This window comes from Anomaloglossus baeobatrachus, chromosome 4, assembly GCF_048569485.1.
Source record: "Anomaloglossus baeobatrachus isolate aAnoBae1 chromosome 4, aAnoBae1.hap1, whole genome shotgun sequence".
NCBI classification, from domain to species: domain Eukaryota; kingdom Metazoa; phylum Chordata; class Amphibia; order Anura; family Aromobatidae; genus Anomaloglossus; species Anomaloglossus baeobatrachus.
The window spans coordinates 341357418-341375380 of NC_134356.1; the positions used below are offsets into that span (position 1 = coordinate 341357418).

At 43.3% G+C, this 17963-nt stretch overlaps 1 protein-coding gene across 3 annotated transcripts in view; it reads right to left on the reverse strand.

Moving 5' to 3' along the window:
• Positions 1-17963, reverse strand: part of POT1 (protection of telomeres 1) — a 175132-nt gene that overhangs the window by 53265 nt on the left and 103904 nt on the right. For 2 of the 3 annotated variants that reach the window (XM_075345081.1, XM_075345083.1), the window contains 5 exons: positions 15349-15533; positions 12543-12613; positions 9370-9426; positions 5634-5790; positions 4702-4907 (listed from right to left, as the gene is read on the reverse strand). In XM_075345081.1, the coding sequence (XP_075201196.1) occupies positions 4702-4907; positions 5634-5790; positions 9370-9426; positions 12543-12613; positions 15349-15533 (676 nt within the window). The remainder of the gene's footprint in view (positions 1-4701; positions 4908-5633; positions 5791-9369; positions 9427-12542; positions 12614-15348; positions 15534-17963) is intronic. The other variant, XM_075345082.1, reaches the window with a different exon arrangement.

The window sequence follows — 17963 nt, forward strand, 5'->3', positions numbered from 1 at the left end:
CTCCTGGAGCCGCCAACGTCCTTGAGCAGTGTGGTGCCGGTACACTGCTCCCCAGCCTAGGAGGCTGGTGTCCGTGGTCAGGACCAGCCAGTTCACTGGGAGAAAAGATCTCCCCTTCGATAGGGATGAGGACCAAAGCCACCAGCGGAGTGCGTACCTGACTGAAGGCGTCAGGGGAAGATGTCTGTCCAGGGAGAAGGGGCTCTTGTCCCAGGCCGCTAGAAGGGCTAGCTGCAGTGGGCGGAGGTGCAGTTGAGCAAAGGGTACTGCTTCCATAGCTGCCACCATCCTGCAGAGCACTTTGATGCTGAATCGAATGGAGCGAGATGGAGGACGTAGAAGGCAGTGTACCGCTTGTTGAAGAGCGATCGCCTTGTCCTGAGGGAGAAGGATCAAGCCCCGACGGGTGTCCAGGGACATGCCCAGGAAGGTGATGGATCGTGATGGGATCGGGGATGATTTGTCCAGATTCACTAGCCACCCTAAGCGGGAGAGGGTGTCCACAGTGATCTGTACGCTGGTTGAGCAGTCGCGGAAGGAGGGGGCCTTGATGAGGAGGTCGTCCAAGTAAGGGAGAATGACTACTCCCCTGGCGTGAAGGACGCTCATGGCGGCCACCATGACTTTGGTGAAGACCCTTGGTGCGGTGGCAAGGCCGAAGAGTAGAGCTATGAATTGAAAGTGGGAGTCCTGAATTGCGAAGCGGAGGAACTTTTGGTGATCTAGGGAGATGGGTATGTGCAGGTACGCGTCCTTGATGTCTATGGAGGCGAGGAATTCCCCTTCGACCATGGATGCAATAATGGACCTTAGGGACGCCATTCTGAATCTCCGTACGTGCACATGTTTGTTTAGGTGTTTGAGGTCCAGGATGGGTCGAACTGACTTATCCTTTTTGGGGACCACAAAGAGGTTGGAATAAAACCCCCAGAACTTTTCGTCGTCTGGGACAGGTATTATCACTCTTGCTGTTTGGAGCGAGTGGATTGCTGAGAAAAAAGCTTTGCGTCGTTTGAGTCTTTGGGGGGTTTGAGAGAAAGAACCGACTTGGGGGTCGGGTCCGAAATTCTATGTGGTAACCGGAAGACACAAGGTCTCACACCCATTTGTCATCTGAGGCGGCAGCCCAAATGTGATGAAAGAGCCGCAGTCGACCTCCTACAATGAGTGTGTCTTTAGGGGCGCCAAAGGAGTCATGAGGGGGGAAAACGTCGTGGCCGAGTCTCCCTAGTCCTGGACTGTTTCGGTCTAGGCTGCCATGACGAAGTGCGTTTTGGGGAGAGCTGAGAAGGTCGGTCCCTGCGTGGTCCGCGGCTGGTGGCGGGGACAGCACGGGATGTCGACCAACCAAATGAGTTCCGAAAGGAGCGGAACGAGGATTGTGGACGTCTGGTGAAGGACGTCCTGGACTTCAGCTGGGGGAGGGAGGTACTCTTTTCCTTCCGTGGCGTCAGAAATGAGCTTGTCTAGACGTTCGCCAAACAATCGGTCTGGAAAAAAGGGAAGGCCCGTGAGAGACTTCTTGGAGGCAGAGTCCGCTCGCCATTGTCGGAGCCAGAGAGCTCTACGGATGGCTATGGTATTTGAGGCGGCAAACGCTGCGCAGGTAGCAGAGTCCATGGAGGCCTGCATGAGCTACTCCGCCGCAGCGGCAATTTGAGCTATTACCTCTGTGAAAGTATGAGTGAACTGGGATTCCTCAAGCGAAGTGTTAAGGGATTCTGCCCAGACCGAGATCGCCTTTGCGACCCACACAGCGGCAAAGGAGGGCGAGAGGGAGGAACCCGCAGCTTCAAAAGCAGAGCGGGCGAGGTGCTCCACCTGTCTGTCTGTCGGGTCCTTGATGGAGGAACCATCGGGTAAAGACAGGGGCGTCTTTGTGGTAAGGCGGGAGACCGGGGGGTCGACCGAGGGCGGATCGGCCCAGCCCTTGGGGGCAGGTGAGGCAAAAGGGTACCGGGACTCCATGAGTTTTCGGTTACCGAAGCGCCTGTCAGGCTTCTCCCTTTGCTTTGTGTGGATATCCTGAAACTCTGGGTGATCAGCGAAAACCTTTTGGGGTTTCCTTGCCCTCTTACGGGAGACCGCATGGTCAGTGGTAGTGGATGGGGAATCCTCCACATGCAGAGTTTGGTTGATTGCTGCTATAAGGGAGTCTATTGCAGTTTGATCATCTGGGGAGGCTGAAACCAAGGAATCCTCTTGGTATAAACAGCATTCTCCCTCCTCCAGCTCTTCAGAAGCCGTGGAGCGTGTGGGAGAGCCTGCCCTGTGTGCTCCCGAGGGAGAGCCCGCTGGAGACACCCGGCCGTGTGCTCTTTTCCTGATCCCTGCAATTGGCGAAGCATGTGCCCGGATTACCTCAGAAGGATCCTCCATAGGGGTATCCTCAGGCTGCATTCCATCCAGGGACCCAGAAGGGTGTGGAGGACGACATTGCATAGCCAGCACCAGGTTCTGTGACAGTTTTTCCGTGGATTGGGATAGAAACTGTGCCCATTCCGGTGGGCTGGGAGCCCTAGGCTCTGGGCTGACGGTTGCGGCAGTGGGGTCTTGGGGGTTTTGGGGGGCTATAGGGGCACAGGACTCACAGAGAGAAGAGGTGTGTTTACATGGTAGCTCAGCGTGGCAGGCAGTGCAGGCTGAAGAATAGACTATGTGGGCCTTAGCACTCTTAGTGCTCTTAGAATTCTGCATGTTCCTAATAGGAGTATGCCAGGAGGGGGAGCAATGCTCAGCAGAGCTGCAAGTGAAGCAAGCACCTCACCAGAATCAGCCGATGGCCCTGTCCTCAGGAAGGATTAAGCTCTATGGAGATCTTCGCACGCTTTCCTGGGGGGGCGGGGCTTCTCGCGGCCGCGGGGGGCGGAGCTTAGCGCTAAAAGAGCGCGAAGATGAAGTCAGTGTGCCCCCCCCCAGCTGTGGGTAGTAAAAAACGGCGGGAAGGGGGCTTCTGATAGTTTTCCTCCCTCTCCCTACAGTCAGCACACAGCTTGTCACTGGTGGTTATCAGCCGGCTTTTCTGCTAGAGCAAATAAACAGAGCAAATAAACAGCGTGAGTCCCTGAGCCCTGGGCCCTCCCCCTGCCACCGGGAAATTATCTGCAGGACTTTCTGCAAACAGAAGTGACTTCCCCCCTAGCTAGAGAAAAGTTAACACTGTGTGTGCAGGATCCTTGGGGCTCTCCTCCTTCCACTCAGCAAGGGACTTTCTCATAAATACTGTAAATGTCCTGGGAGCCTTCCCTGCAGCGTCTTTTCTCCCTTTATCTGGGAAACCAGTCAGGGGGATCTCACCTTAAAACACTGCTTCAGTCCAGGCAGTGAAAATAGCAGAGTCAGCTTGCTGTGTCCGGTCACACCGCTGCCATATTCAACTCAGAGCCTGCAAAGAGGGGCTGAGGAATTGGTGCCATATTCAACTCAGAGCCTGCAAAGAGGGGCTGAGGAATTGGGCTATAGGGGCACAGGCCTCTACCCTGGGCTTTGGAAAATCGGTGTCAGTGGAACCAGTCGTCCAGCCCAGGATCCAGCGTCGCAGGAGGGGGTACGTGGAGGCGACACTCCACGTTCCCGCCTGTTGATGGTAGTGGGAGATCGGTCCCAAAAGGAAACCGTCGCCCTCAAAAAATAACATACCTTGAAAGGAAGTGCCTCCTACAGACACTAAGCTAAAACTGAGGTTGCCTGGCCTGGCCAGGGGGTGTATACTGCAGAGGAGGAGCTATGCTTTTGCATCTACTTAGTGTCCTCCTATGGATAGGCAGCATAACACCCATGGTCCTGTGTCCCCCAATGAGGCGTCAGAGAAATAACACATGCGTTTGCATGCGTTTTTTTGCTGTAAAAGCAGAATCCGCTTTTACAGCAAAAAAACGTTCATGACACATGTTAAAAAAACAGTGTGAAAGCAGCCTTAGATAAAAGTAAATCCATACATGTTTGGTGTCTAGAAACTCATACCGACCTGAGAAATAATACCGACACATCAGTTTTACCATTTAGTGAACATGGTGAATAAAATATCCCAAAAACAATCATGCAATCGCACTTTTTTTGCTATTTTTCCACACTTGGAATTTTTTTTGCAGTTTTCCACTACACTATATTGTAAAATGTATGGTTTCATTTAAAAATACAACTCGTCCTGCAAAAAACAAGCCTTCACATGGCAAGATTGATTGATGGAAAAACAAAGTTAAGGCTCTCTGAGGAAGGGGAGCAAAAAAATAACAAAATAAAAACAAACAAAAAAAGAAAAACGGACGGCGGTGAACGGGTTAATGGAATGTAATAAAAGTATATATTTTTAATATTGATCTCAGCTCAACTTCACAAACTCTGCTTCCAAGTAGAGAATACAGTATTTATTCCATTTAACCTAAATGGTTAATATTATCATTTTGTACAGTGTAGTCAAAACTAATATCTGTAGTACTATATTCTAAGGAAGGCTATTCAGACAGTTACTGAAACTGAACTTTGGTCAGTTATGAAAATAAAAGAAATCTAGTCGATCCTAATGCTCCGTTAACAATGAATGCAAAGTTTTAAAAGGAAAAAGAAATCAGTCCATTATCCATCTCCAGTAACCAGCACTTTTGGAAATTGAACAGCATATCATTTTTACATGTGGTGATGCTGCCACCCAGTGGCTTCCATTATGTACTACAGTCTAAGCTTTTCATACTTGATTCTCACCTTCAATCAGGATTAAAGAATCTTCTGGATTTTGCAGCATATCACTTTTTTTTACAAAATGAATAGCTACAGCCCGGTTATCAAGCGTTTCCGTTTTCCATAATGCCGACTGATACCAAAGTGTACTCGGGGGATTTGTGTTTGGACTTCCATTAAAGCGATCTTCAAAAATGTTTTTAAGGCTGTGTTCATCAGGAGCATCCAGTCTAAAGATGAGGACAGTGAAAACAGAGCATGTATGTGAACAAACAGGAGTATGGTAATGACTGATCTGACAATGGTTTCCAGCATGGAATTACAACATATGGAGGAGTTTCACCAGAACTAAATGGAGAATAATACATGTTTATTTTGGGCTTTTATTCTTTTATTTTGTTTCTAATTGATATGTTTCACTATACAGATTGGGGAGTCCGCTATATTGTAATACTTTGTTTGGCATCTGGCAAGTCCTGATAATGACAGATTATAGAGCTCTTAGGAAAATCCAGGGGAATGTGCAGAAATCCTCCTGTACACCAAAAAACACTTGCACCACCCCCCCCCCCCCCCGGACCAATCTCAAGTTATAGGTAGATTTACTGCCAGATCCCATTTTAATTAGATAACATAGCTTAAAAAAGCCACACATCATATAATGTCATTAAAAATATTTAACCCTTTATATTCACTAGCCAGTCTCCTAATGTTAGGGGATATAAGAATCTGACATTTTGTTTGGTCACCCACTGCGTTCTACCGGAGGTGCAGAAGTGAGTCTCTCTCCCGTACCTGGAAACATGCGTACATGGCCTATCCACAAGTGTGTTTTATGGGGGTATAGAGGGTAGAGAGAAGTCGGCTGTACAGGGATGGCAATAATCTTAAGTCAACTTCCCACTTTCAATTTGACTCGGACTTCTTATTTGCACACTAATATATACATTACTTACAATGAATTACACTTAGCGCAATGAAGCTTAAGGGACTGATACAGGTGATCGGGTTGAAAACTTTTCAGTCTTGCTCTGATCCGAAATTTCTGAGGAGCCTTGCTTTTCGTGATATTGGCAAGAGGGGTTATCCACCATTGTTGATAAGCAGGAAGTACTACAACAAAAAATGACATTACAAATGCAAACATACAAAGGGTAGAAGTCAGATTTCATTCCCTGCAGTGTATCACACCCATCCTCTGCTCCAGACTGCAGTGAGAACAGAATTGTCTTATCACTCCCGAGGCTACAATGTGCAGATTTTACCAAGTCAAACTACACAACCCCATGGTTAGACTGTAAAAATATGCATAATGTGTACGAGTCTGTAACAGAGCCAAAGTGGTCATCAGTTACTAAAATCTTACTGTATGTGATACCATGGCTTGAATGTAATACAGTATCTTAAATGGGAACTGTACTTTCATCAAACTTTGCATATATGACTAGTACAAGCGCGTGTAAGAAGCTTTGTAAGATATCTTTTCTGGGAAATCTTATTCTTTCTCCTCTTAAGAGCCACTTCTACTACTCAGCCTGCCTTTTGAACTCCCCAATCAGTCAGAAATGTAAATTGCATAAGACAAATAAAACCTGCCAAGAACAATAAGGTGTCAAGTTGCACAGCCTACTAAACAATATGTATAGGAAAAGTAGGAGGAGAGAGCAAAGTGTGAAGCCGAGAAACAGATGGGGCAGATTCTAGCTAGTGTATCGCAGAGCTGGATTCTCAGATACACTGCTCACTACTGATAAATAGTTTCCTCCATGCTGCTACTTCTGTATTTTTGGAAACAAAAAGAAAAAATAACAGAAATTCCCTCTGTGTGTTGAATTTAGTACGGGAAAATTAAGCAAGTCTCCTCCCACCAGCTCAGAGTGAAATGTGAATTAGAGGTAGATCCTGCAGATAGGGAAACTGGTGAAATAATGCAGGATACAAGTCACATAAAGGACAGAAATGGTGGTATGCCTTACACATATCTTATTCTTAAAATTTACTAGAAAGCAGAGTTCTAGCTAACTATAGGAGATTAATTCAGGAATTCCAAATACAAAGTTAACAAAAACCAAAAAGTTCCTAAAATGACAATTGTATTCAATATTCTTAACCCCTTCAGTCCTCAGGCATTTTGCGTTTTTCCAGTATTTTTTTTTCCCCTCTCTCTTTTCCGAGAACCGTAACTTTTATTTTTCTGTCAATCTTGCCATATGAGGGCTTGTTTTTTGCGGGACGAGTTGTAGTTTTAAATGGAACCATAAGTTTTACCATATGGTGTACTGGCAAACAGCAAAAAATTCCAAGTGCGGAAAAATTGCAAAAAAAAGTACGATTCCACAATAGTTTTTTGTATATGTTATTCACCGTGTTCACTATATGGTAAAACTGATGTGTTGTTGTGATGAATGAGGTCGGTGCGAGTTTGTAGACACCAAATATGAATAAGTTTACTTTTATCTAAGGGGTTCAAAAAAATTCACAAGCTTGTCCAAAAAAAGTGACGCATGTTTTGCGCCATATTCCGTGACCCGTAGCGTTCTCATTTTTGGGATCTATGGCTCAGTGGCTGCTTATTTTTTGCGTCTTGAGCTGACGTTTTTACCTGTACCATTTTTGCGCAGATGCTACGTTTTGATCGCCTGTTATTGCATTTTGCGCAAAATTTGCGCCGACCAAAAAAAATGTAATTTTGGTGTTGGGAATTTTTTTGCTGCTATGCCATTTACCAATCAGATTAGTTGTTTTACATTTTGATAGATCGGGGATTTCTGAACGCGGCAATATCAAATATGTGGATATTTTTTATTTTTTTAACCCTTTAATTTTCAGTGGGGTGAAAGGGGGTGGATTTGAACTTTTAGGTTTTTTTTTTTTTTAACTTTTTTTTTTTTTATTTTACTAGTTCCCCTAGGGGGCTATATGGATCAACAATGCGATCGCTCTGCCATATCTGCTGATCACAGCTACAGAGATAAGATCTGCAGATATACTGCTTTACTTTCAATGCCGGCTGTATTCCGGCGTTGAGAGTAAATGACTCATGTTAGCTACAGGCGTCATCACATGACCCTGTGATACCATGGCAACGCCGGAAGTCACGTGATCATGTCACGTGACTTCCGGTGGGGGCGGGGTAAGTCAGCATAATGGCGACATGTAAGGGGTTAATAGTCACGGGTGGAAGCGATTCCACACGCGACTAGCAGGCACACGTCAGCTATTGAAAACAGCTGATATGTGCGCGGATTGCTGCGGCCTACCCACGGCAGGGGGCGGGGATTAACCTCACACAATCTATGATGTACCCAGTACGTCATGGGTCGTTAAGGGGTTAATAACCATTAAGGGACATAAACACACAAACAGTCCCCTTAAAATTGTGCCCCACAGTAGGAGCGGGGCTAACAGAGGGGGGTAAGCGACAGTACTGCAGGTCTGGATCAGTAGGCCTCAAATGCCCTGCCACTGCCCTAATAAACCACCCTACCTGGCTGCAGAGGTCTGCACCCTATATAACGTAAATGGCACCCCTGCTCACAGTCGACTCTCCCTTGGAGTCCCTGAAACTGTCCCAATCTCACCGTATCGATACCAAACCACCACCAATCCACTAAATAAATACAAAAACCATCATGAACATCTCAGTATGGTGCCAAAAGAAATCGCCTTGCCACCTATTAGCCAAAAGGTTCCTGACCCTGGTTTAACAGTGTTATTATGCTATGAGTGTTTTACGAAGAGCCAGAGACTCCATCAGTAACCGCCAATAATAATAAAGTATTTGGTTATACATTATACTCTTAAAACAAATAATAATGTATCGAAGATTCCAATTCATGTATAAAATATGATATTGTCAGAGATGTCCAAAAATAGCTACTTCCTTTTAGAAGTGTGATATCATATCTTGGCCTCAACTCGTTTCTCCAGCTTCACAGGTCCATCAGTAGGACTTAACAGAAAACATTTCCAGGATGTGGTTGATGTTCAATGTGCTCCTGTTGATAACTTCTGTTCAACCAGGAAGGGAAGGCCTCCTGATACCATTTTAACTTGATACCATTTTGACCTGATACCATTTTGACCTGATGCCATTTTAATTGTGGGGTACCATTTTAAGGGGACTATTTATGTGGTTATGTCACTTAATGGTTATTAGGAATATTGAATAATATTGTGATTTTAGGAATTTTTTGTTTGTGTTAACTTTAGAGAGCATAGTTCACTATTTAAAGGACTTGTTATCAAGAAATGTGTAGGAGTGTACTAAGAGGAGAGGGGCAAGTGGAAGGTGACAGCTCCATTGTCAGTTACAGGTTAGTAAATTAGGAAGCTATCATTCTCTAACAGGAAGGTAAGAATTGTGGAATAACCATGCTCTACAGAGGAACTGCACAGCACAATATAAGATTTTAATTTTTAGGGTGAAAACATTCCTTTTACACTGTTCATGAGCACTATAAGAAAGTAAAACATTCTACAACAAAATAATATGCTCCACGTCAAGATATATCTATAAAAAATGAGCCTTATTTGTTTTTCTACTCTGGGAATATTCCTTTCCTTCATCTACAGTCTATGGTTGTTTGATATGAGCCCTACAAGAGGACAGCTCATTTCAGATAACTACACAACCTGCTGTGCAGGAAGCTTTCCTCACTGTGATCTTCAAATCCATTAATGGCTTCATACCTGTCACAGAAAGCTGCTGGCATCTCTCCAAGGCATCAAAGGGCGGCGACATCTGACCTGCATGGAAGATAAAAGAAAAGAAACAAACTTATGATAGCGCCTCAACAACCTCTTCTCCATACTGCTCGCAATCTCATTAAACATACTTGATTTACCACATGGAAAATATGTGCAGTTGACACACCGAGCCAAAATTATTTCTGGGTAAACACAAACAGATTTTCCATTCAACAACTATTGATCACCATTAACCCCAGAATTATGTTACATGCTAAGCACAATTGCACTTTGTGGCGGAAAATGAGATAAGAATAGGCGACAGATAGGATTTTGTTGAATCAAACTTCAAATTATGCTCGATAATGCTATTATGATGGTACTGGAATATAAGAAAAGACTGAGGGCACATCCTACCTTTCTAATGTGAACAGGTGCAAATGGAACATGAAACATAGTAACAAAAAGGAGACAGTTGCACTTTGTAGTGCTAGAATATGTGGAACAATTAATATGGGCATATAGACATGCATTAATGCTATGAAAAAACATGGACAAATTGAGACACTTAGCACGCAATAATGGCCAGATTTTTGTGAGCCCAAGAGCCAACGGCAAGGTGACCTCTTTTTGTAGGATCCCTGCCTACTCTAATGCCTCTATTTAGGTAAAAAAAAAAAACCTTACAATTTATGGGCACACAGAAACCTGCAAATGAAGAATAAAAATCGCCTGAGGCTGAAGAGCAGGAGTGCTCAATCAGAAGGTATTACCCTGTAATCTAAGAAAAGACTGATGGCACATCTTACCTTTCTAATGTGAACAGGTGCAAACTGAACATGAAACATAGTAACAAAAAGAAGACAGTTGCACTTTGTAGTGCTAAGATATGTGGAACAATGACCATGGGAATACAGACTTGCATTACTGCTATGAAAAACATGGACACATTGAGATACTTAGCACACAAAAAAAGGCCAGTTTTATGTGAGCCCAACAGCAAGGCAACCTGTTTTTGTTGAGTCCCTGCCTACACTAATGACTTGCCGTTGGCTGTTGGGCTCACATAAAACTGGCCATTTTTGTGTGCAAAGTATCACAATTTTTGAGTAAGGCCAGGGGCAGATGGGCATATTTTCAGTCTAAGTGGGATCCAACAATACATCACATCGTGCTCAGACCATTTTTAGTTTACGGAGCCAAAAATAAAACCAGAAAAATGATGTGGTTGTCTCTACGCTGCTGTAGCACGATGAAATAGTCAATACACTGGTTGTAGATGAAAGGTGGTTTATTCCAATGCGTTTTGAACTGATCCCCACTTCTTTCTCAGGAAAGTCACTTCAAAACGAATTAAAATAAACCACCTTTGATCTACAACCAGTGTATTGGCTAGTTCATCATTCCACAGCAGCGGATACAACCACATCATTCTTCTGGTTACATTTTTGGCTCTTCTACAGCCTTAGGGCTCGTGGTTTCTGCAGCAACTGTTTTATAGGCTCAATTCAGGGTTGTGTTAGACACAAGCACATAATGTGAGCGGCCACTTCACTTGTTTGTTTTCAGTTATACCGGGTAAGAACGGGTGCTCATTTTGTCTACAGTATATCCCATTCTATGGAGCCAAGCACGTCATATTTTTTCCTCGGACATTAGCAGTCCAAGGAAATAAAAAACAAAACAAAAAAAAAAAAGAAAACAACAACAAAAAATGAAAAATCACTACATGTCAGAGTTTAACCTGATATTCGGATTGCACTAAGCCATGCAAGCCAATGAGAGCATGAAAAACATTGGACTGTACTCAGATGTCATCAGCTTTTCATGCACTGACACAAAGTGGAAGATGGGGGAATTTTGGTCTCCATATTCCCCTCCCTCAGTTCTACGATTCTTGCATCTGAAAGATTCGGATCACACTAAGATGATTGGTGTGTCATTTGCATAATCAGCCATATTCTCTCAGATGAGAAAACCTATGGCCGTCTGCCCCTGCCCTTACACTTATTATGGAGGAGAAGGAAATTCTGCTCTGGTGATCGGTGGCAATCTCACCGATAAGAACCCCTTCAATCTACCAGTTATCTCTTAGTGGACAGGTGATAATTTACGATCACAAAGGCAGCGAAAATGGTTTCATGTTTGTGCCAAGCTTGAAAAGTATAAACTAGATAAATTCTAATTGAAACACTCAAAGCATACTTTACGATAAAAAAATACATAATATTTCACCACCAACTACAACAGGGATGTAAAGCCATTTGTTTTCATCAGCAAACAGGTCAGATGATAACGGAGTTATAAAAGAGAAGTTTGGGGATTAGGATGAGGGTATTTTCTGCCAGGGTACTGTCCATGTATTTTATAGACTGCATAACAATAGTGTACTGGCCAAAGTAATTTAACAAGAATTTTTCGGATAATAAGACACACTTTTCTTTCCAAAAATTTGAAAGTAAGAGGAGCGGTGCGTTTTATAATCTGAATGTAGCTTACCGGGAGATGGTGAATGGTCACATGAGGCAGGGGCGATACTGCGGGCGCTGGGCTGTGGGCTTTGAGGCATGGCCCATCCTGAAAATTTCAGCGATGCGGGCTTCAAATAATGGTGCCTGGAGTCGATGCGTGTGCAGATGAATCTCTTGGCTCAAGAGCTCATCTGCGCACGCACCATCTCCGGGTCCATTGATCTCCCAGCAGCAAACTTAAGGTAAATGGCGCCCGGAGGTGGCGCATGCGCAGATGAGATCTCGGCTTCTCATTGAGCCTACAACTTCAGGCACTATTTCTTTGAAGCCTGCACTGCCAACAGTTTCTGGATGTTCCCTGCCTCACAGTGCCTGCAGCTAGCATCCGGGACACTCGCCGCACCATCGCCCTACTCCACCACCGCCCCAGCCTCTTGAGGCCTCCCTCCACCACCGCTGCTACCTCTAAGATAAGACACTAACAGATTATAAAAAGGGCTGTTTTTTTTTTTTGGTTGTTTGTTTTTTAACCTTTTTCTCTAAATTTTGGATGCATCTTATAAAAACGAAAATTATGGTAATTTCCTCCCAATAGCAGGGCTCTCACTGTGGGAGGCGGCAGGTTCCAAATTCTATTAACTTGCAGGTTAATAGTATTTTTTCCCTTTAATACTACATGACTAGTTGCCAAAATATCTTACATACCTAGCTGGTTATCTGATGTGGTTACATCAAACGCAGGCTGATTCGGTTTCAGATCTACAGCATCCAGGAACCTTACATGAAACAAATAAAGGTCAACAATGAATACACGTTTAGTATAGCATACAAGAACTTAAAAATATGGACTCTCCAAGGTACAAAGACATGATAAAGTTCCGTCATTGTGGACTCTTATGTTTTGTTGTGCATGCATTTTGGACTGGAAAAAACAATTTTGCACAGTTTGATCCTGCATCCAATAATACATTGCAACACAAAAGCTATAGAATGCAGTTAACAGAGAATCCATCAGTGAGCTCATTGTGAGGGGAGATTTTGTAACTATTAGGTCACGTTCACATGTTGAGTAGTCTGTCAGTATTTCACCTCTGTTTGTAAGCAAAAAAAAAAAAACAGGAATGGGTGAAGAATACAGAAGTGGTGCCCGTGTTTCTAAGATACTTTTCCTGTAATTGTTCCATTCCTGGAATTGCCTTTTCACATACTAAGCACAGCAAAATAGTGACCAAATACTTAATATGTGAACGTGGCCTTACATGCCTTTTTAAAGCACAGTCAGTTGATTCATCACCTAAGACCACATCAAAGTGGAATATGCACAAAAACAGAGAGCCCTAAGACCGAAACTGTGCAAAATGTTAATGAAAACCCACTACAAAAAATACATTTCATCCCAAATAAACAAAGTTTCCCGATAGGTGAACAACCCCTTTAAATCATAGCATGGCAAAATAAAATAAATCTGCATCAAAAATAATTTTCACTTTAAAAACAAAACAAAAATAACCATTTTAAAATACTTTAGGGGACAAACAAATATAAAACCCTCACAAACAAATACTTACAATGCCAGGCCTTTAGGAGCTAAAGGGAATCTATCAGCAGGTTTTGCTACTCTGCTGCGTCCAAAACGCGTAAGCGATTCTTTATAACCTCGAAGGGTATGAGGGAATGACCCCCTCTTTTGTACATTGATGTCCTATTTTTAATTGACTATGGAATAAACAGTAATTTTATATTACCGGACGTGCTGCTGGAAAACCTCTTTTTGCCTTGGATCTGCACTGAATCACCGATGTTCAGCCTCAGATTTGTGCCAGCTATAAGGAGACTTTTGCCAGCACAGGGGGACATGTGGCATCACAGGGGGACATGTGCCAGCACAAGGGGGCAATATTCAAGAAAGGGGGCCATATCCAGATTAAGGGAGCTAATTTTAGGATGGGGGGGGGGGGCTATAAGACATATACCCTATATGATTTGTTAGATGGACACTGGCATTATAAGATGGACCCCATTTAACATAAAAAAAATAATTCTCTCTTCCTTCACCAAATAAATTGGGGGTGCGTCTTACAATCAGGTGTGTCTAATAAAGCGAAAAATACGGTGTGTGTGTGTGTGTATATATAATATATATATATATCCCTTATCCTGGTATAGCCACCATCCTGCTATATACCAATATACCACCATCCTGGTTTATGCCGTAATCCTGCTATAAACCCCCATCCTGCTATATACTGCCATCCTGGTTTATACCCTCATCCTGCTATATACTGCCATCCTGGTATATACTCCCATCCTGCTACATAGTGCCATCCTGGTATATGCACTCATTCTACCATATACCCCCATCCTGCTATATACTGCCATCCTGGTTTATGCCCTCATCCTGCTATATACCACCATCCTGGTAAATGCCCTCATCCTGCTACATATCGCCATCCTGGTATATACCCCCATCCTGCTACATAGTGCCATCCTGGTTTATGCCCTCATCCTGCTATATACCCCCATCCTGCAATATACCCAATCTTGGTATATGGCCTACATCCTGTGGCACACACAAAAAAAAAAAATATATAAACGTTTATACTCACCTTTCCTCACTCCAGCAGCATCACTCGTCTTCCTGTCTGTGTCAGCAGCAGCGCCACTGACCCGTGTGGAGCCGTTCCCCTGCAGCATCGCGATGTTCTCCTGTCTGCCTGCTCGCTGATGTGTGTGGAGCCGTGCACACAGCGATGACGTCACCGCTAGTCTCCACACACAGCAGCGGCCGGCAGACAGGACGACATCACGATGCTGTATTCAGTGGTGACGGGTGAGAATACTTATTCACTGTGCCCCGCACTGATGATGATGCACAGGGAGCAGTGAATATAGACACACATGATCACTCCAGGCTGTAGTTGCCAGGGATAATTACGCGGGACGGCTCTTTACTATGTGCGCATCCCCCGCCCATCATCTCGCCCACCTGTCAGCACCGACTTCAGCGCTAAGAGATGATGGGCGGGAGGATGCATATGAAATGAGCGGGCCCACATGGTCACGGCAGGCGCTGCTACAGGCTGCTCGTGCCACCGATGACCTGCTCCACCGCAGCACCCTCATTCCCCTACATTCAGACTATAAGATGCACCCCCAACATTTGGGGGGGGGGGGGGAGTGCATCTTATAGTCCGAAAAATATGGTACATTATAACACATCCATTTTTCATATTGTGGGAGCCTACTGATGGTGTACAGCTGACTGATGGCATCCGTCTGGTCACAGACATCCGTTAGGACAAGTGGAAGCCTATGGGCAGTGGATGGCATCCTTCAAATGTAAACCATTTTCAATAATCAACAACAATCTCAGAACTTATGTAACAAAAGTATATGAAAACACATTTAGAATACTGCAATAGCGTTATGCATAAAGTGTTTTTTACTATGTTACCATATTTCTTTCCAAGATGGAGAATGGCCAAATAAAGGTAGCAATTTTTTTACTCACTTTTGTAGTTCTTTGACATCTGAATCCTCTTCTGGGGGTACTGAAATTCCTCGTCCATAACCTGTTCCCCCATGAAGGTGAAACTCCACATAAGTATCAGCTCCTTGGTTTCCGTTAGCTGCACTGTGTAATTTTGCATGTACATTCTGAATAATAATGTAACTTCCAATCTGAAATATTAAAAACTATATGGGGAAACAGAAGGCGCAATAGGGTCTTACCCGGTATAAAAACGTGAAGGAAGTAAGGATAGGTACACTCACCTGGTCGGGTTGTGACAGTCACAACTCCTTTTGCAGCATATGAGTGTCTGCGTGGTCCCAGCAGCGGCCCCGTTCAAGAAATAGCGGAGAAAAAATATGTGTAGGAAAAACGGGTTTAATGCCGCGCGAAAGGAACACTGATACCAGTAAGATGAAAATCTCTTTTTTTTATATTTTAGTCAATCCAACGCGTTTCAGAGACAAGGACCGTCTCCTTCTTCAGGGAAAAAAAGAAATCATACATGCAGTTTACAGCCTGGTCACTTATAGAAGACTCTATACCGCCATGTTAGCAGCTCTGACGTCAAAACAACCACATGGTATCAGAGCGGTGACTCAGACACGTGCAAAAGAGCTGCAAGGATCATGAAAAAAAGAAAAAAGGAAGAAAGAAGAAAAAGAGTGAAAGGGGAAAGTGATTCCCATATACATGCACACTCAAAAACAGGTGCATTACAAATGAAATTGAAATAAAAAATATATATGTTTCTTGTGCCATTAATATGGATAGCTAGAGAAAAAATATTTTTGTGCAAAATGAAGTGTGTAGATCCGAATGCGAACCTGCAGGTAAAGGGCTGGACATGATGGGGTGTATATATAACCATTATTCTATCTCAGCCGGTGAGAATTTTGGTGAGAGAAAAAAAGAATAGTGAAGATATTCATAAGAGCGGGTAGGAAAAAGGGGGGGTTCCATGAAAAAATGGCATTTCATGTGAGGAAAGAAGATAAAAGTGTTGGGTGAGGCATAAGAGATCATATGCAAACACATAGGACACAAAAGAAAAATTGTGTGTCATAGTTGAGTGTAACCGTGAGGTGTAGGGCAGTAACATAATACGTTGGGGAAATGTGTTTAGAGGTTCCTGGAAAGCCGTGAATATATGAATGAATCGCTGGGATAGTGGAAATGAAGGGCGCATGCGTGAAGAGACTAAGCAAGTTTCAGAGAAAGTAGGGTGAGCCGAGTTCAAACCGTGGGAAAAAATAATAATGCGCATGCGCACAGAGATCTTGCCCTTTATTTCATGGTTTGTGCCATGTTCTATTTTTTAAATGGTTGTCATTTTTTAATTATGCCAATATTAGCATATTTTTATCTAGAATTGTATCTAATATTTTTATTGAATATTTAGTAAACAACAGCCTAAGGTTTTTATTCTTATATATCTATATGTGCATTATATTTATATTGTCTGTTCTTTTTTCCAGCGCGTTTTTATGCCGTCTTTTATCAATTTTTCTTAAAAAGAAAATATATATATTTTCTTCATATGTACCACTTTGAGTGTTGTAATGACCGGTGTCATTGTAATGTACCAAATGTGTGTTTTCTTCTTATCATGATCCTTTCACTTATGTCAGTTCCACTTTCACTAGGTTTCTGCCAATAATTTAGATTTTATTCTAAATACTGTTTTTCCTATATATCAGCTTTCTTGCTGTTATTCGCACCCGGTTTTGCTTTTTCCCTCCCCATGGTCTTTGGTCATCTCCGCTGTTTTCGCTTGCCCCTGTGTGTGTGCGCAGTACTACATTTTCCAATTGTTTCAAACCTAGTTCACCCCGACTCCCTCTCAAACCTGCTTAGTCTCCTCACATATGCGTCCTTTTTCTTCACTGTCTCTGTGATTCTTTCATACATTTACTGCGCTCCAGGAGTCTTTGAACACTATTCCCCAGCACACCCTTTTACAGTTTACACCTCACAATCATGTTTGGTTCCAATTCACATTTACTGTGTTCTATGTATCTGCATAAATTCCCGTATTTTATCTAGAATTTTTTATCCTAAAGAAATTTCTTTTCAAACACCCATCTAAAAGATTTTTTTATTCTTATATATGTATATGTTATCATGTGCGATGCTTTTTTTCTGTTCACTAGCTTTCTTGCTATTATCTGCACATGGCTTCTTTTTTTCCCACGGTCCTGAACTTTGGTTACCTCCGCTGGATTTCACCTATCTCTGTGCGCATGCGCATTATTATATTTTCCTACGGTTTGAACTCGGCTCACCCTACTTTCTCTGAAACTTGCTTAGTCTCTTCACGCATGCGCCCTTCATTTCCACTATCCCAGCGATTCATTCACATGTATATGGGAATCACTTTCCCCTTTCACTCTTTTTCTTCTTTCTTCCTTTTTTCTCTTTTTTTCATGATCCTTGCAGCTCTTTTGCACGTGTCTATGAGTCACCGCTCTGATACCATGTGGTTGTTTTGACGTCAGAGCTGCTAACATGGCGGTATAGAGTCTTCTATAAGTGACCAGGCTTTAAACTGCATGTATGATTTCTTTTTTTCCCTGAAGGAGACGGTCCTTGTCTCTGAAACGCGTTCGGTTGAC